The 20,023-nt window shown below is 39.5% G+C and overlaps 2 protein-coding genes across 2 annotated transcripts; one reads left to right on the top strand and one right to left on the bottom strand.

The window, feature by feature from the left end:
- Positions 1–4,805: 4,805 nt before the first annotated feature.
- Positions 4,806–6,381, bottom strand: LOC146635796 (uncharacterized). The gene is made up of 3 exons (XM_085350214.1): positions 6,324–6,381; positions 5,857–6,216; positions 4,806–4,999 (listed from the first exon to the last, which is right to left on the bottom strand). Exons 1-3 carry the CDS (start codon positions 6,379–6,381, stop codon positions 4,806–4,808), a joined length of 612 nt encoding a protein of 203 aa, XP_085206340.1.
- Positions 6,382–15,879: 9,498 nt separating this feature from the next.
- LOC146635795 (uncharacterized) lies at positions 15,880–18,165 on the top strand. The gene is made up of 5 exons (XM_085348906.1): positions 15,880–15,922; positions 16,030–16,380; positions 16,465–16,551; positions 17,688–17,756; positions 18,032–18,165. The coding sequence occupies exons 1-5, from the start codon at positions 15,880–15,882 to the stop codon at positions 18,163–18,165; spliced, it is 684 nt and encodes a 227-aa protein (XP_085205032.1).
- Positions 18,166–20,023: the final 1,858 nt, after the last annotated feature.

The raw sequence follows: 20,023 nt of genomic DNA, 5'->3' as shown, positions 1-20,023 counted from the left end.
TTGTGCCACACTTGGTTTGACTGTTACATAACTAATAATAATAATGATGGATTGCATTTATATATTCGAGAACCTCAAAGCGCTGTACAATGCCACTATTCATTCACTCTCACATTCACACACTGGTGGAGGCAAGCTACAGTTGTAGCCACAGCTGCCCCAACTACAGCTGTTTCCTCCGATGTGTAAAGAATGAAACAATGATCAAACATTTACTGTTTTATTATAAATTTCATTACATCTTTGACGTTCTCATTTAACCCCCATATTACTGTTTTAAGTAATGTTAATTTTAAACTTGTTTTGAGAGATCAAGGAATTCTTGCATGTCCTAACTGACATGGATATGGTTTGGTTAGTGTTGCTTTTTTATTTTGTTTGATATTTATTGTGTTGTTTAGGGTGTTTTACTGAAGCAGTTTGCAATAAGTTCCATAAAATAATAATAAGTTATTATTAATACTACTACTACTAATAATAATAATAATATATTTGATTGGATACAGTGAAGTGGTGAGCTTATAGCACCATCATCTGGCCAAGAGGGTGAATTTCACTTAGTTCCATAAGTGGAGGAAAATACTTATTTTCATGGATATTTTTCTTTCCCTATAAAACAAATCTATCCATGCCTAAATCATTTTGATGAAATTCTTGTTGCTGTTATGCTCCTCCTCCATAATGCATAAAGAACTGTATGTTGTATCTTCATGCAGGAACAACGTCTCATATTGACCTCAGAATCTGTTTCCAGACATGATTTGTGTCCTGCAGGCAGCGTCTTGAAATCTGAGTGTGGTTCAAAGTTTAGACTGGATTTAAAACAAGAAGAAAGCATCGGGCATGAGATATGAAATTCCTCCAGTTCACGAACTCCAGGGCCCTGTTTCAGGAAGCCGGTTTAGAAAACTCAGAGTGAAAAACGATACGCAGGGTTGAGTAACCCCGAACTGTCCAACTCGGAATATTCGGTTTCAGAAAGGCTGATAACAATTAGTTCAATCAACGCGGAGTTGCGTCAACCCCAAGTGAAGTGCGCGGACGAGGATACATAAAGCCCTGATAAGCGGAGCACAGATTAAGCGAGTCACCATGGAGACGGAGGGAAAGAAGGCGCGGTCAATGTATTTCACAGCGCTTGAGGCCGAAATTCTGATGGCAGCATATGCCGATAACATGCAAATTCCGCGGAAAAAAGTAACACAACCACAGCTGCAAAAGAAAGGGAGCATGCATGGCAAAACATAGCCGACAGAGTCAATGCGTGAGTGTTAATTTAAACATTGATCTAGGGATTTCCACCCATTTAACACGTTATTTTATCATATGTTATTTTATTTGTTATTTTATACATTTTATTTTGTGACGTGATGTGAGCGCAGGTGCAACCCAACAGGCCCCAAACGTTCCTGGCAGCAAGTAAAAATGAAATATAAAAATATAGTCCAAACAGGTAAGGTGTAATTGTATTATGAGCCATAGTGCTTGGTCTGTTTGTCCGATGTAAATCAATTGCAGTTAGAGGCTACATTAATTTTCTTTCTGTAAGCACTTATTGAAATTATCTGAGCACATTACAAGTACATATTTGCTTACTCTGTATGCTCAAATGTGACCCGTTATAGCCAACAGAAAAAAAGCGGAGGCCCGAAAAACAGGTGGGGGTCCTCCACCACCACCACTCACAGAGGCTGAGCAGTTGGCCCTCAGCCAAAACAGTGGGCGCCCTGTGGCCGAAGGCATCTCTGCGGGGACATCCTCTGAGTCAATAACCCCGCAAGACACAAGTGCCTACATAGGGGGTAAATTCAAAATAATACATGATGTGCATACATCCTTTCTTCACAGTCACCTTTGCAGTGCTGCTCATTCATTTGATAAACTCTTTACCATAATGGATTATTTTGTAGTGAAGTTATTTTCCGACTGATTTTGCCTTCCCTCAGTCTTGGTTGTCTTTGAGAGCATAATGACAATGAAGTGTAAGGTGATTGGTATGTTTGTTAATTGCCATTTGGTCCCTTGTAAGTTATAAGTGACCTGTATAAACCTCATATTCTATCAGTTGATGGTGGTGGTGTACTGCATCTGGTGCAGCCTCCTGTTGAGCCAGACCAACATGCAGTTGTGAGTAATACTCCACAGATTATATGAGTTTACAGTAGAACAGCAATGTTGTTTATTTCTTTACTACAGGAAAATAATGAAGAAACATTGACAGCTGTTACAGAGGAGGAAGCAACAGAGACACTTTATGAGGTTTACATCTTTTAATACTTTGTGTACAGGAAATACAGGCGACCAATAAAGCCAGTTGAACAAAAAATCTGTTTTTTCGTCTTTCAACATGTTGAGGTGATGGGTCAAAGGAAATGATTGTGACATATGGTGTCTCTGACTGCGCTTCCATCTTGTATGTCCGTGGGAGGGTCAGGATGTTCATGGTTTGGATCACTGCTGATGTTTGGTTCAGAAGGACAGTGTTCTCCTCTAATTGTGGCAATGTTGTGAAGAATCACACATGCCACAATAATGTCACATGCCCTTTCTGGGGTGACCCTGAGTCTTTGCAGGCACTGGAACCGGGCCTTAAGCATTCCGATAGTCATTTCAATTCTGGCTCTTGTCCTGCAATGAGCCAGATTATATCGCTGCTGTGGGCCCGGTTCAGGGTCAGAGTAAGGGGTAAGCAAATAGGGTAAACATGGATACCCCCTATCACCAAGCAAGTAGCCAGTGAACTCTCCTAAGACAGAAGGATACACTTCAGTTCAAATGTCCCTGAAGCAATTGGTCTTTATATATTTTAAAGTATTCTCAACTCACCATGTCCAAATTTTGTGCTCAGTGTACATTCACGGAATATTTGTGAGTCATGGACAGAGCCTGGCCACTTGGCTTCCACATTTGTGATAATGTTGGCAGCATCATATATGATCTTCACAGTGCAGAGAACACAAATTAGCATCCATTACTATAATGAAATAATTTGTTAGTTTGACATGCTACAGGGAACTATGTACCTGTACATTAATGCTGTGGAAAGACTTCCTGTTCACATAGTCTCCTTCATTTACTGAAGGAGCAATGATTGGAATGTGAGTGCCATCTGTACAGCCAATCACGCCTGGGAACCGTGAGAACAAATGTAAAATTTAAGTAGTAGTTCAAGTATCACCACATCATAAATTAAGTTTTGGTCATCCTGATACCTGCAATTTTGTGGCATCCCTCTTTGATAAATCTTGTGGGTCTGTGACCGGGGAACACCACAAACGAGTGCAGGAGACGTTTCAGTGCAACTGTAACATTCCTGACTGCCCGACAGACGGTAGCCTTGGAAACGTGCTCAGCGTCACCAATATTATACAGAAAGCTCCCGTTTGCAAAAAACCGAAGTGCAATACAAATAATATGTAATGAACTGAGAGCATGTCCGCGATGTGTCACATGCGTAATATATAGCCTGAGGATGTTATTAAAATAAATTATAGATTGTGCTGAGAAACGGTGACGTTCACACAGAAAATCATCAGGAAATGATAAAATGTCCAAACGCGCTCTGATCACTCTCTCCCGGCGGAGAGCTCTGCAGAGAATTTGGGCTTCAAGATCTACTGGCTCTTCAAGGAAGGGGCACGCCATGTCCGACACTTCCTACTGTCAGGTTTCCGACAAAGGGGCGGAGACAGTCAGGGTTAGTTGTAGTAAACCTGCTAGGGGGCAGGTTAGCTTCACGGCGTGTGTCGTCATAGTGACTCACTCAGGCTTCAGCTGAACTCGCTTTGTGAAACCGAAAACCCAGAGTTTTCGTTAACTCAGGGTATACTTACTCAGTTTTTCCACTAAACCGGCTTCCTGAAACAGGGCCCAGCTCAAAGAAATCGAGTTCATCAGCCTGTGTGTGTTGATTTGAGAGAGAAATGAAATAAAAGCAGCAGCAGCCGCCTGCTGCCACAGCTTTAGTTTGAGTTTGTTGAAACCATAAGTTACATTTTAGGAACAGAAACCTGCAGCAGAATTTTACACTTTTTTATTTCTGCTTCTAAAGTATTTTTAAAACCATAAGCAATGAAACACTGAACCATCTGCTCACCTGAGACCCTTGTTTATGGAATATGCATGTATCAAAGTTTAATAACAAAGCCTAACTCTTGTATGCGCATAAAGAAATGACTATTTTCTCACTGCATGTTTGTTATTGCAAATCTTGTAAACTCTGTTATTAATAAAGTTTATTGCTGTTTGTAAAAACAAGGGTCGTGACAGTGTGCTCCTTAAAGGAACACATACACGTTGAGGAAACAGGAAGCAAATGAAGTGTGTTATCTGCCGTAACAAAGTCCAGTCCCTACTGTCAGGATTAAATAACAGCACATTTCCTTCTTTGGTATTGTTGAGTCCAGGCACTTGTTAAAGTTTAACCACTGAATACAGCTGATAGGAAAACAGCACATTTATAGGCTAAATCCTCTGGTGGATTAAAGGCTGTACAAACTGAAGAGAGCAAAAGTTTTTTTTTGTTTTCTTTTTAAAGTTCCCATTTGGTGGCAGGATGAGTGTCCAGCTTAGAAATAATAAACAGGACACACATGGGAGCATAACCTACCCCATCATCCTTTCTGCAGTGATACATGAGCACATAATATGCACTTCATATCACAATGAGGCTTTCTGATACTTCAAACATACATTACACAGTCTTGGATTCTTGAACCTCAGGTTTTCTGCCTGATGGCTCCCTCCAAGTCCTGCTTTTAGTTTCTCTTGGTGCAAAACGACACCACAAAGCTCCTGTTAAACATTTAAATGAAATTTTGGTATCTTCTCAGCCGAGTACGACATCTTAAGGCACAGAAGCGATTAACCAGTAAAACTGCAAAGCCAAGTAAAGCTGCCAGTTCGAATCCCAGTGAAGTGTAGAGGACCATCCTTTGCATCCAGGTGTGTGCTGATGGACTCAAAGTTGATCCCTGAGGTTTGGAACGAACAGCAGCTGCTGCAAAGGAGAGAAAAATTAAGAGAGAATCTTTTAATATCATTGGTAGCTGTTAGCAGTTCCTGTTCTGAAAACATCATAAAGAAAGAAACAACAAAAAACTTTGATAACAACTGGAGCACAAAGAACTCGATGAACAATAAGATTACTGACAGGCCCTGCTGCTCTCTTATATTGCAGAATTGGTAAATATGAAGTTAAAGGGAACCAACAAGTTAACTGTATATCAGTACAGTGACATATAACCCCTTTAACCTGGGGGGTCGAACTCAAGGGCCGGTGTCCTGCAGGTTTTAGATAACACCATGGGTCAACACACCTGAATCAAATGATTACTTCATTACCAGGCCTCTGGAGAATTATAAGACATGTTGGGGAGGTAATTTAGCCATTTAAATCAGCTGTGTTGGATCAAAGACACATCTAAAACCTGCAGGACACCGGCCCTCGAGGCCTGGAGTTCGACACCTGTGCCTTGAACATTGGAAATTGCCTTTTCTACTCTTTTGTCCAGCTTTGAAAAGGCAAAAAAAAAAAAAAAACGTTCAAGGTTCTGACATGCAGACACAGTATCCTTCAGATAGAAAAAAAATACAGCTATTTGCAGACTTTATGCTTTCAAGATTTACATTACTTCGATCTTTAAAGCACAGGCAGGAGGAACTTCATCTAATTTTAAATCTTTATAAAAACTATTTGTACTGCTTTTATATATTTATGCTATTTTTAAAGAAGTGTTATTCGAATGTATATTTAGAATAAAAACAGATTGTATTATTTGTTTTAGGAAAACAAATATTCTTTGTTGGTTTCTGAATGTCAAGATGGAGTAATTCGTACTGCTTTAATCTTCTTACCACGTATGCTGAGTCGACAGTAGTCAAAGCCATAATCATACTCGGTTTTCACCTCACACAGGTACAGACCCGAGTCATCAGTCCTGAGTCTGGACAGTTGAAGTCTGATTCGTCCTTCTCTGAGGGCGTCTTTGTCACTCTGGACTCGTCCTGAAAACTTTGCATCCTGAGACTCTGACACCTCAACACCACTGGACACATGATAGAAGCCTGAGGTTTCATAATTAGTCATCTGTTGACAGATGATGGAAACAGAGTTTGTGGAGTTGTCAGGTTTGGTGGTGAACGTCCACTCCAGTGTGATGTTGTGGTTCTCCTCTGCCTGATAGGAGGTCTGTGTCACATTGACTACAAATGATCCTGTTGAGGAGACAGAGGGGGAAAGAGAGGAGCAGACACACTGAGAACTGGAACAAATCTGTTGTTGAGCTTTATTTGGAGTTCATAAAGTGAAGCTGTAAACTAACCAGAGACACATGAGGTGATGATGATGAGCAGCAGGATCCTGCAGATCATCTTCTCCATGTGAGAGGAGACAGAGGTGAAGAGTCATCAACACATGAGGTCAAAGGTCAGTCAGTACAGCTAGAAGAAGGAAAATCTACAGTCTGACTTCATTCACTAATCACAACATCTGATCCTGTTCATGATCTTGTTAGAAGTAACGTTAACTCGGTCACCAAGTGCTGAAAAAAATATTTAGTCATTTTACTTCAGTAGAAGTCAGAATCCTGCTTATGCAACCATGACGGGTGTGGCTTATGACTCAGCTGCAGGGATGGGGTGGAGCAGCAGGTTCAGGGTGTGGTTTCAGGGGAGGCTGACCCACATAGCTGTTTATCATCACTTGGTCATTCATTCTGTATTTCAGTAGGTTAACAGAACCTGACAGGATTGGTGTGTGAAGCAACAAAGGTAGCAAACGCTGCAAATAAATATAGCTCGACTTTGACTTCGGTGTGTCCTTCAGGTCCTTCTTGTTAAAGTAACATGTTAGCATCAACTTTAAAAAAAAAAAAAATCTAGGACAAAGATTATTACAAAAAAAGTCATCAAAACAAAGCACTTGAGGTAGGTTTGGAAAAGTAAAAATATATCAACACGTTCTAGCTTTGGCTTCTCAAGTTCATAGAGACTCAAACAGCCACAGAGCTATTATAATGTCACTCACCACAGCTGTGCAACACTAAGCATCATTCCCTTCAGCCTCTGGGAGAAAAAAAAGTTACTATGGCCTTAGTCCGCGCCCAGTACATAGTAGGGATCGGCAGATAGATCGAAATATTAATATTAATAGTATCCATGTCGACACTGGTATTGGTGTCAGATCGATATGAATGTGGTGCAATCGATACTGTCTTTTCTCTTTTCTTCGTTCAGTGCGTTGGTCCCATTTCAAAGTGATCGGTCATCACGGAGGCCCTCGTGTGATGAGTGAATAACTTTTATGCTTAAAAAAAATATATTTAAATTATAAGCAAAACTTAGCTGTGATGAGGATTGGGAAAGCTGGGACTTATGTGTCAGAGGTAACCAATTCAAAAATCATCATTAGGCCGTAACACAGTGAGTTACATCCGCCGACAGGTACAGTGGGAGGATGACATCAGGAAGGGGGTAAGGGTAGCCCAAACTAGAAAACAGCTTATCCCTAAATCAGGGCCCATTTATTCTAGCGGGCAGTGTTAATGCAGATAAGGGGAAGACACCCTGGGTTAGACAGACTCACTTTGTAGCATAAGGCAGGTGCCTTATGCTACAAAGTGAGCATAAGCACAACAATCATATGACCTCCTATGAGCAAGTGTTTTGGCAACAGTGGGAAGGAAAAACTCCCTTTTAACAGGAAGAAACCTCCAGCAGAAACAGGCTCAGGGAGGGGCGGGGCCATCTGCTGCGACTATTTGACAAGCTGTAAAAGACACCAAGAGATTAATAATAACTAATAATTCTCATCAATAACACAGACATGAGTTCATCAGGCCTCTCTGTGTTGATTTGACAGGCAAATGAAATGAAAGCAGCAGCAGCAGCAGCAGGCTGCTGCCAAAGCTTTAGTTTGACTCTGTAGAAATCCAAAGTTATATTTTAGCAGCAGAAACCTGCAGCACAACCTTAGACTTTTCTTTTATTTCTGCTTCTAAATTATTTTTAAAACCATAACAACTGAAAAACAGTTGCTCGCTCTTTCTCTGTGGAGTTTGCATGCCCCCTCCTCCCCTCACCTCACACTGGATTCCTCTCAGTTCTTAAAAAGATTAGTATTTTTTTCCTCTAATATTAAAGGATAACAGATGCATATACATAAACAAAAGACTATTTTCTCACTGCATGATTGTTATTGCAAATTTGTAAACCACATTATTACTAAAGTTTATTCCCGTTCTTGCTTCACATCTTGGTGTCGACACAAAAGGGTAATGGCTGTGTGCTTTTTAATGCAACGCGTACAGTTTTAGGAAACAGGAAGTGAATGAAATGTTTCATCTACTGTACTAAAGGCACATTTCCTTCTTTGGTCTTGTTGACTCTGATTATTGAATACAGCTGCTGGGAGAACAACATATTTATATGGGGAAAAGAAAAATGTCTTTTCACTCTAGCTGCGGTCCTTCTCCCACAAATCACCTCTGACACTCGTCTCCACCCACTCCACCCTTCCTGCACGCACTTCCTCGCTTCTCTTGTCTTTCGCTTTGGATGGTATTTAAAACTCATCTGCCTTCACTGTTACACCCGCCTCCTTCTCATTCACACACACGTACTCTGACTTACTTCTACTGGCTTTCTTTCAACTTCTAGCCAGAGCATCCCTCCACCTCTCCAGGCTTCTTCCACCTGCTCTCTACTCTCACTACAAATCACTATATGTGATCTGCAAACATCACAGTCCACGGACACTATTGCCTGACCTCATCTGTCAGCCTCTTCATCATCACTGCATTCAAGAAGCTCTTTCTTGGCATGAAGCCTGCTGCTCACTGATCATCAACAACTTTTTCCCATATCTTCACGGTGTGGCTCATCAGCTTGAGCCACCTGTACTTACTTGGGCTCTGCACATCACCCTTGCTCTTGGAAAATCAGCACCAGCACATTTGTTCCATGATTGTGTTCAACAGTCAGTTCAAAAACTCCACTGCTCTCTCTCTTTCTCTCTCTCTCTCTGCCAGATATCACACCTGCACAGGTTTGCCATCTGGGCCACATGCACTTCCACTCTCCATCCCCTTCACAGCTGCCCTCACTTCCTCTTTATTAACACTTTGCATTTCCTGGATCACCAACCGTCATCCATCACTACTCCCCCACCTCTCTCTCATTTTTCTTCATTCTCCTCAAAGTACCCCATCCAACCTCTTCAACACACCACCTTCACTCGCAGGCACATTTCCACCTCTATCCTCAATCCAAACCTGTTGCACATCCTTTCCTCATCGATGTAAGTCCTTTTTTTCTCTCCTTACTGAGACGATCCAACCGTTTAATGAATGAGTGAAAAGACAGCATCCTTCAGAGCAGAAGTACAAGACACTGCAGGTGAAAATGACCAAGAAATCACTGAGAAAAAGCGCTTACCCGCTTACCCTGCGATGACTGTGGACAGGGCACCGTGGGAATAAAACTCTGGCGCTGCTGAGCGAGTGAAGCACGGAGCTACATCCTCACACATGAAAAAAGGAAACACACAAATGTAGCACAAAAACGAACTCCGTGCTCCTATGATTTCCTCTCTCAGATATACCGCTGTAGTCTTCAGTGAGCCCGGGGCAGTGAAGCCCCGCCCTCTATAAACGTTGCCATCCATCGACCAATCAAGTCATTCTTAACTAATTCGACTGAGTTTTTATTTCTTTTTTCCTCTTTTTTTCCTCCGCTTTTCTTGATATTCCGGTTATTTGGATATCACAAATTCAATTCATTTTTGTCCAAACTCACTGTTAAGCTTATTTTGTATAACAGATACATGAGCTAAAAGTTTATTTTTTATGATCTTTTTTTCGGTGACGCTGGAGAGGCAACTTTTTACACAGTTTTTACACATCGGGGAAGACAACGCGTGCCCTCGTGTACATCTGATTTATCCATGTGCTTGTATTCCTGTATAGGTGAAAGGGTTAACTGTTGTTATTAACACAAGGAAGAGTTCAGGTTGCCTTTGTCAGTGTTGTTTGGGCATCAAGCGGAATGGTCGGGACTGACGTGATCTATTACGATTCAGCTGTTTTCAAGGGCACTAGGAAAACATCCACACTCACAATGTTTGTCTAGTGTGCGTGAGACAAATAACAGATCTGGCTGATCAAACCGGTGTTCTGACAACCTTCTACGTTGGCAAAACGTCCTACCGTAAGTAGTTTATGCACATTTCTGCAGTCACAGAGGAATTCCAGCACAAATATAAGTAGGTATGACGGTTTGCCACTTAACGTTGCCCATCAGAGTATGCTTGAAGCTTATATTCTTAAAGCCAGGGTGGTTTGCCACTTAATTTTACCCGTCAAAGTATGCTTGTAGGTAACATTCACAAAGGTAGCATGGTTTGCCACTAAATTTTAGCTGTTAAAGTATGCTTGTAGGTCACATTGACAAAGGTAGGATGGTTTGGCACTGAATTAATTTCATGAATTAATTTCAGAAACAACGGGTAGGATGGATTCCCAGAACACCAGCCGTTCAAATTTCCATCGTAATTGGGAAACTATGTGTAGTGATGGGATTTCCGGCTCTTTTTAGAGAACCGGCTCTTTCGGCTTTACTCACCAAAAAGAGCCGGCTCTTTCCTTCAGGTTGTTTTGTTGCTTTAATTAATTTATTATTAACAATAATATATACAATAAAAACAAACAATAAAATATACTTCCAAAGCAGAGCTACTAGATCACTTAAATTACACAATTGAAAGCATACTTGTATGATTTGTGTATTTATACACAAGCACTCATATATATTCAAATAATAAAAAAAAAAAAAGTTCATTTACCTGTTACTACCACACACCAAATCTGGTCTTTGGTACTTGCTGGCTTGTGTAGCCACTAGGTAACAAAAGCTCAACACTGCGCCCAGCATCCTGGAGCACTTCTGTTGTGTTTTGTACGTGTTTTGGAGTTTTTACGTGCTTCTGAGTTTTTACGTGTTTTGGAGTTTGTACGTGCTTCAGAGTTCGTACGTGTTTTGAAGTTTGTACGTGCTTTGTCTCTAGGGGCACCATAAATATATATAATATATATATATAATTTATTCACTCCACATAAAATGTAATAAATAAATCATATCTCAAAAACGAACTATTCACAGTTCAACTTTTAACTATTTCAATTTTCAGCTTCTTCCTTTTAAACAAATTTAAGAGCCATTTCGTTCACAACTTACACATCACTAATGTGAAGTTAACTGGCTGTAACCAGTTTCAATTCCTTTTCTCCTTATTTTTCAGGTACTTTGGGTTTTTAATCAAACTAATTCTTCGATGTTTTTTGTTTGATTTTATTTACTATCTTTTTTTTAAATTTAGTCTCTAGTGTTAGACAATTTTGCAGTTTTGAATTTCTTGTTTGTGTTTTTAGTTTACTTTACTCTTAGGTTTTGATTTGTTTTTGCTCTGTTAAATTCCCTTAAGCTGTACTAACAATGAGACTGTGTCGTGTTTGGAAATACGGCTCCAAAGTATAGTTGGAAACACCCAGGTCACGTGATTGTGGTTAATTGCGGTTTTGGTGCACTCCACCACAAATTCGCCAGGTGGCCTCGCTTACCTGCTGCTTCCAAGCAGGTGATAACATCTTGGCTGATACTTGTTGCTACTGAATGGATGTTTTTGATGCTTCTATTTATAACAAGCGGCAACACGCACGGATTTAATCGCGACAGTCCATTTCACACTGACCAACAGCTTTTCAACCTCACACATTCAGAGGTTGTTCAAGTAGGATAAAGAAACTTCATTATTGTTATTATTATTAGTAGTAGTAGTATATTACTGCTCTGGAAGCCATATCTGGTGACATGGGCATGATTTATTCAGATTGAACCTGCATGTATGAGATTTCACGTTACAACAGTTGGAATAATAAAAAAAATATAATAATATTAATATTTTCTTGAGAGTTAGTACGAAGTAGACCATGTGCAATTAATGGATTTTTTTTCTTGCTTTTTTGCAGGATGAATCGTCCTTCAGTTTCTGACTGAGCCGTATGTGGAGGAAACTCAAACATTAAGTGCAGCTGGCTGAAGCAGAATCAGCATGGACTTAGTTTCCTGTTAGAGGATCCAACACGAGGATCGGGGTCAGGAGAAGGGATGTCAGGGTTAAATAGTTTATTCTTCATAGAAATGATGCTGGACATGGGGTGTATATGCATGGGGTGTGTGTGTGTGTGGTAGAAGAAAATGTCCAGTGTACGGTAAGCCGCAGAGTCAGCAATTAAATCGGAGCTGGAAAGGCAACAGGTCTTGTGACTGTAATTAACTTCTTCACCACCAGGTGGTACTGCTGGGTTTCCCAACACACTTTATAGAGCATTTTCTATTGAAAGTAGGAACAATAGAGAAAAATAGAACTGAGAAATGTCTGCCTCTTTTATTGTGACATTGAAAGTTTCTTTTCAGATCATTTAATAAATTTACAGCACAGAGCACATCTCTCTCTCTCTCTCCGTGCCAATATTTATTTAATGACACTCTGGGTTTCAGGGATTGAACAGTCTGTATTGATCTTTACAATCCACAGCAAAAACAATAATGAGATCAGATATTGTTTTATTCCTTACATGTGTGTGCGGCGTTAAACCCCCCCCCCCCCCCAAAAAAAAAAACCTCTGGTTCATAAAAGAAAAGGTTATTCCCCGTGCCTCGCCTGCCTGGAAGCAGCAGGTACACCACATGTTGAAACTTGAGTGAAGTCCCAATACCGCAATTAGCCATGCTTACATGACGTGTGTTTCGACCCGACCACACCTTGGAGCAGTGTTTCCAAACATCTGAGCTTAGAAAGCTCAACACAGTGTGGAAATGTCATTACTGAGCGCCCCACCCAAACTCAGCTCAATAGTGAAGCTAGTGCTTCATTACAAGCTCTTGTAATGCTCTCTTGTATCAAATCCTGCCTCTGCTACACTGACTGTAGTCTATCTATCTATCTAGATATAGATATAATATAGATGTTATAAACATTGTTTATTTGAAGCTGAAATTGAGGTTGTATCCGTCTCAGAGTTTCCATCAGTACAAACAGAAAGCATCTATTCATGGTCTAGTTTGTCATGCATACAGACACCAACAGGAATTTTGCTTCAGCAATTACACAACAGCTTCAAAGCAAATTGGTGACAGCAGCGCTTACAGTACACATGACTGCAGCCTCCTCAGGCACTAGTATAAGGGACTGACGACTCCTCAAGTATGTTGTGTTTCAAGTGTGTGACCTTCACTGTCTGTGTGTGTAAAAATTGCTCCATGCTGTGAATGTAAGAACCCCAACATGAAATATAAGATGAGATATTGTCATCACTCTGAGTTTGTTGGAACACCTTTTACCCTCCTCTCTGTGCCTTCAGTCATTTGCTGGGGAATCCAGAGACACGACAAAGAGTCAGGTACTGGTTTTAGTTTTACTGCCATGTTAGATGCAGGTTTGCGATGGTGGGGTCACGGTCTGGTATCAGGTATTGAGCTGGAGGTCAGCTGAGTTTTCTTAGTGAACCACTTGTTGTAGTCAAATGTTGTGAACATGAATAAAAATCTTGTCGGTGTGATTCTTGACTTTTTAGTTAACAGGACCCAAAGAGTCCAGCTAAATAGGGTCCTGTCCAACCAGGTCTGCTCCTCGACAGGGATTTGTGCACTCACCCTTATCATTTATCCTATATACAAATGTATACAAATATATGTTAGAGTAAGTTTGAAAATAGGGCCATTTTAAAGTATGCAGACAACTTTCAGGCTGCTCCAGGAAAATAGATCCAGCCACGGCCCAGTGCTTGCTGAGTTTGTCAAATGCCGTGATTAGTCCTGCATTCAGTTGAGCAACACTAAGTGTAAGACTAAAGACATGATCATTAATAAAAAAAACAACAAGCAAAAAAACAACAAGCATACACCCAAAGTCACTTTTATTGAAATTCAGATTGTGGCGTGTGTTCAGTGTCATAAATATCCTTGAACAGTTATTGATTCAAAGCTTCATTTTAAAGCAAACTGAAAACAAGAAGCGCTCTCATGTTTGAGAAGGCTTTCTTGTTTCTACGTTGATAAAACCACAATGATTTTATTTATATCTACTCTTCATTGGATCTGCTTTATGTTTTTCTTTGGTGGCTTAAGAGGCTGATAAAGTGCGTAACAATTTGTCAGCTGCTCGGATCCAGTTTTACTGCTGTGTTCACTGGTACAGTGGAGTTATTGACCTTTAACTAAAACTGAAAGAAGAGATGAAACATAAACAAAGACATGAGCGGTCATTTACCACTAATGCCTCACCTCACTGATAGGAGAAGTGCTGAGTATATGTTATCTTATGTTCTCGTGGCTTGAAAGTAAAGCCAACTGAATACAAATCTACTGAGAGGGGAAGCGACAAGAGTTTGCATTTGATTCTCGAGTAGGCTTTGTTGTGTTCCTTTTTCATTTAAACAATGCACCTGTTATTTTATGTGCATGGTTTATTTATTTATCTATAAAATGTCTTTAAGTGTAGGTAGTAAAGTAGCAGGTCCAAAAAAATGGCATCTCTGTTTTACTGTAATGTAAATGTTTAGTCACAGTCTGTAAAGCAGGGTGTGACTGGAATGAGCAGTTTGGACACTTTGTGTTTGTCACGTGTCTGAATAGACAGGTTTAACAGTGAGCTGAAGCGTCTTCTTTATCTGAAATATTCAGGCGGTTGTTTGTTCTTTCAGCTTATTAAATCAAAGTGGACACATTGCGGGTCACTCTCCTACAAACAAGTAAGTAGACTTTAAAACATCCTGTGTGAACGTGTGTGCTTTTGTTGTTTACTTTTTGATGCAGGCGCCTTTTAAAAAAAGACCGTATGGTATGTGGGCAAACCATGATCAGTTTCAAGCAGCGTCACAAAAGCAAATAGCTACCATGACAGAAGAAGCAGGACAGAGACAGGAAAGCAGCTTTTAGTTTGCTCATGTGATGCAAAACAAGAAACACCACAAGGGGTTTTATGAAAGTGCGCAACGGGAAGAAAACAGCGGCACAGTGGTGTCTACAGTGCTACTAATGCTTAGGCTATAATAATAACAATAATAATAATAATAATAATAAAAGTATCTCTATTACTATTATTGCGTGACTATTTGACAAGCTGTAAAAGACACCAAGAGATTAATAATAACTAATAATTAAATGCAGGAGGTGTATAAACACAGTGAGCAAAACAGAGGTGACTGAAGAAGAAACATGCAATGCATCATGGGAATCCCACGGCAGCCTAGGCCTACTGCTGCATAACTAAGAGAGGATTCAGGGTCACCTTATCCTGTCCGGTCTGATGAGCTAAACTTGTTTTTCGTTTCTTTTTTCCTTTTACAGGTCATTGTAATACAGGTGCATTACAGTGTCACTTTAGCCCACCCAGTAAAGTCAACAGGAAAACTTTACATGCTCTTCCGTGTTCGTAGAGAGGAGCTCATGGTTCGTAGAGACAGCTGCCAGAGACGGAGAAACGCAAGAACAGGTAGAAAACTAAGCCTAAAAACATCTAAACATGTTATTGGAGTAATACTGAAAACACACTTCACTCTGATGTCAACAGACCATTTTAAATCTCGTAGCTGAAACATGCGCAGAATTATGATCATGGTTTGGATCATAGACGTACATTAATTCATGTGCTGGTGAGCTGCACAGAAACGGTGTCTGTGTGCACTCTGTGTGGGGAAATCACTCAGTGGTTTTTAAGCTGGTGAAAAATGTGAAATATTTCACTTTTATTTTTATTGTCTTTTTAAAAAAAAAGATATTTATTAAAACGTTCTTCCTCTGATTCATTCTGACAGAGAGAAGATGATCAGGATCCTTCTGTTTCTCGGACTGGCGTCCTCTGTCTGTGAGTGTCCACATTTAGACACAGTTATCTTTTGGTAAATTCAAATAAATAAATAAATAAAAAAGGATAAATGAACACACAATAATGAGGTGGTGTCTTCTCAACAGGGACGTTTGTTTTGAAAAGGACTGCGACTGTCTTTGAGGCCAAGGAGGACGACAACATCACCATCAGATTGGACAGTCAGCTCCAAGCTGACGTGTCTCTGGCTGACGTGATGTGTGTTTTCCACTCAGACGTCACTAAGATTTTGTTTAAAATGATCAGAGGAGTGGAGGACTCTGAGTCTCAGCATGAGCAGTTTGCAGGACGAGTTCAGACTGACAGAGACGCTCTGAGAGGAGGACGAATCAGACTTCATCTGTCCAGAGTCACAGCTGAAGACTCTGGAAGCTACAGGTGTGACGTGGCTGCCGACTACGACGACAGCCTGAAGAGATGGAGGCTCGAGACAAATGGTAAGTTGACTCCTGTATCTCTTTAGGACTGGGCTGTATTTATATTGCAGATGAACAAACATTAATTCAGATTTTCATCCTCAGAAAATTTTGTTTTGAGTGTGGGTCGAACCTCTGATGGAAACAGCACTTATGTCTTACTCAGACCTCTGATATTTGGACTACCAAAAGGTAAATCACCAATCTTTATCCACAGTTCTGAGTACCCTTTTTAACACATCACACTTTAGTCGTCTAAAAGGTTTGGTGTTCAAAATTTACAGTGAATTGTGGAATTATTCTGTCAGGGGCTGGGTCTGTGACCCAGCAATTTGAGTGCTTTTTGTAAATGTGTGTTTTATTATAAATATATGTGTAGTTCTGTAGGTTTTAGATGAGTGTATTCTAGTTTAGGTCCATCTAGGTCCTCTTCTGTAAGTCTGTTCTGGTCTTCTCTAGGTAGTTCGTCATGTATTTGTTGTCTGCGTATTTCATGTTGTCTGGTTTGTGATGTCATGCCAGCGTCTCTGTGTTTCCTGTTGTATTTTGGAAGTCTAGTGTTCCTTTGTTCAGTGTGCTTAGTTTTATAGTTCCCCTGTGGTGTCATTATGTTCATTAGTGTCAGCTGTTTCCCCATGTGTTTCCACTTCCTCTGATCATCCCTTGTGTGTGTTTAGCCTGTCTTTGTCAGAACGTCTGTGTTACCACGCCGAGTCATAGAAATCATAGCAGTCATAGTCTTTATAGTTGTCTCTATGTTTCGTCACAGTTGTCTTTTAGTTTTCCCAGTATGGGTTCCAGTTTAGTTGTTGCTCCTGTTTTTGCCTTTGTTCATGTTTACCAGCCTAAATAAAACAGCTCGCTTTTGGTTCAAGTCTCCGCTCCGTCTTCTTCTCTGTCTGGATTTGGGTCCACTGCTTCACTACCCCGCCGTGACATATTTAAGTTAAAATTGTCTGAACTTCATCACATTTGTGATAGCTGCCATGCAATCAAACAAGCATGTAATGAACACAGGGCGACATCTCACGGGAAATACATGTTATAGATATATAATTTTAAATAACATGATGTACATTTTGCAATCATTTATCGTTTGGGGCAGAATTTCTTATTCATAATCAAGTTTTTCATGCTTTATTAATCAAAACAAAGAATAACAACTTACTTTTTTCAGTGAATAGATGCATGTCATTTTGATTGATGTATTTGGTTTTGTCTTTTTATTACATCTACTTTTGAACCTAGTTTATTATTATTATTATTATTATTATTTCTGTTTCTATTGTTTAAGTTTTCCTGTTTCTACCTTTGTTTTATCTGTACAGGTTTTGCGTCTCTGCACATGATTGCGAGGAAAATAAAGGTGGACGACAAAAATAAAGTTTTGATTGCAGGTGATACTGAAGTTAATTCAGGACTTCCTTTGAAAGACGGTGGTGGGTTTACTCATTGATCAACTGCAAAAAGATTTGCCAACTGTGACATCACAGAGCTTTCTTGCTGCACAACAAGCCCAATTCTTACCCTTAAAGTCTAAATACAATGTTTAGTTTCCAGATTTGTTCCTTTTTGTGTTTCACAATTGGCTGATTTCTGTGCCTGTACTGTTACGTCCCTTTTGTTGGCTTTGATAAAATTGTTTATTTTATGGTCTGTTTTCTCCACACAGGTCCAAAGCCAGCAGAAGAAAGGGCATGTCATGAAATAATCTCATTATTTGTTCTAATGGCATTTTTAAATGTGGCAACTGCAGGAGTTGTAGTACTTTTCATAAGAGGTCTTTGTAACCTGTTACGATGGTAAGGTACACTGGCAAACTTTGGATAGAAATGGTTGACTCATTTGTCCTCGTTTGATTTAGTCTGACTGTCCTGTTTATTGTTACAGTTCAACACCACATGGAAACGTCCACACTGTAATAAAACGACTTAAATCAACAGTGACTTCCCTGCCTGTTAATGTTGTGAATTTAATTTAATTTAATTCTACTGCTGTGCTTAAAAAATAAATACAAAAATAAAAAATATAAGTAAAAGAAAAGGAATCTTTGCACCTGTAAGATTTCCTTCAAATGAGGAAAAAACAGAAAAGTCATATGTGATGTTACAACACTGATTCTTAGCTCTAAGTCAAACAAATTATTTTAGAAAAAAACATAATAGACCCAGTGAGTTATGGTGTCCATTTCCCAAATACATTACATACTTTTTTTTCTTTAAAATATATGTAAGTAAAGCAGATCATGGAGTCAGCAGTTTCAAATTATACTGCATGCACTCTTTTGTCACTGACTTTGCAGTACTTTAAAAGGATCCCAGAACAGAAACACTGATCTTAACCACCCCAGCGCTGCAATTGCACTATAATTTTAGGCTGGGTTGTTGAGTAGTATTATCTTTTTGTAATTGTTGATTTTGAGAATAAGATCTACATTGAAAGAATGACATGTAAATATTATTTTACATGTGTTATTTTCCCTTCTGAACAGACACAGTTTGTTGAACAATATGTTTAAAATCCAACAACACTACATCAGATGTGACACTCAGATACCCGTTGGATGCTGGGACAGGAAACCATTTTTTAAGATCCCCAGAAAACACAAAGTATCTCTTTGAGGTCCAACCCTACCTTCATTGTTCATTCTTATTTTGTCATGCCTGGCAATGCCAATAAACTTGCCAATGCTTCAGGATTCACTGTCACATAACAAACAGGTGGCAACAGTACCCACAGTACACATGTCCAGAAACCAGTATGACAGGACTCCAAGGCCTGTGGTGCAGGGCTGTGTCCAACTTTTTATGAGCAAGATTCTGTTTGTGGACTGTGCAATTATAAACCTACAGAGAATGATAACACAAGGTCAACAACGGGGCTCATCTAAGTCCATGTTATTCTTGAAATTTAGATTGTATTCTCTGAATGAACAATTAAAAAAACATAATACTAAATAACAGACACTCCATTTTCTTCATAAATGATCATTTTAAATGTAAGAAACTTAAACTTAGCTTTTAAACAGCCCTGCTAAGATTGGCAACCCGTCCAGGGTTTACCTTGCCTCACCACAGGCTTACCCATATAGTCATTTGATTTTGGGGTTGTTTGGGTTTTCTTTGTATTTTTGTAGGTTCTTTACCTTACAATATAAAGCACCTTGTTGCTCGTATTTGGTGCTATATAAATAAAACTGAATTACACTGAATAGGGCCTATCCAAGCTACCCTCATGACCCTGGTATGGACAAGTGGAAGAGAATGAAGTTCTAAAACATGAAATGTAACAACATAAAAATATCTCCCTCCTGCCCTAAGACAATAAATCAATAAACTGGGCCATTTTCCAGTTGAATGGAAAATAAATTCAGTCATTACATTGAATAAAAGAATTCTCAATATCCATATAAAGGAACAAAGAACAATTCAAGATAGAAACAAAACAAAATGGCATAATAGCTATAATTAAAATTTAATAAACATGTATCTATCTTGTTTATTAAAGAAGAGCATCTATTTGACAAGAATACTGATGCTGTAGTTGGAAATGAATCATATATAAGTCTCTATTCCACCAAACTGCTTCCTGGATTTCAATTAACATTAAGTGATTGATTTCTGTATGACTTTATCAGTATCTCACATTGTTGGATTTAACCTAA

Source organism: Diplotaxodon limnothrissa, linkage group LG3 (genome assembly GCF_057381915.1).
Source record: "Diplotaxodon limnothrissa isolate DT_005_m linkage group LG3, D_limnothrissa_male_GT1.1, whole genome shotgun sequence".
NCBI classification, from domain to species: domain Eukaryota; kingdom Metazoa; phylum Chordata; class Actinopteri; order Cichliformes; family Cichlidae; genus Diplotaxodon; species Diplotaxodon limnothrissa.
Note: the sequence above shows the minus strand (reverse complement) of the source record. Positions and strands in the feature narration are given on the sequence as shown.

Coding starts and splice junctions, on each gene's coding strand:
- LOC146635796 (XM_085350214.1), bottom strand. CDS start 6,381: ATGGAGAAGATGATCTGCAGGATCCTGCTGCTCATCATCATCACCTCA. Junction 6,217..6,323: donor CATCACCTCATGTGTCTCTG/GTTAGTTTACAG, acceptor TCTCCTCAACAG/GATCATTTGTAGTCAATGTG. Junction 5,000..5,856: donor CTGTCGACTCAGCATACGTG/GTAAGAAGATTA, acceptor TCTCCTTTGCAG/CAGCTGCTGTTCGTTCCAAA.
- LOC146635795 (XM_085348906.1), top strand. CDS start 15,880: ATGATCAGGATCCTTCTGTTTCTCGGACTGGCGTCCTCTGTCT. Junction 16,381..16,464: donor ATGGAGGCTCGAGACAAATG/GTAAGTTGACTC, acceptor TTTCATCCTCAG/AAAATTTTGTTTTGAGTGTG. Junction 16,552..17,687: donor GATATTTGGACTACCAAAAG/GTAAATCACCAA, acceptor TTATCTGTACAG/GTTTTGCGTCTCTGCACATG.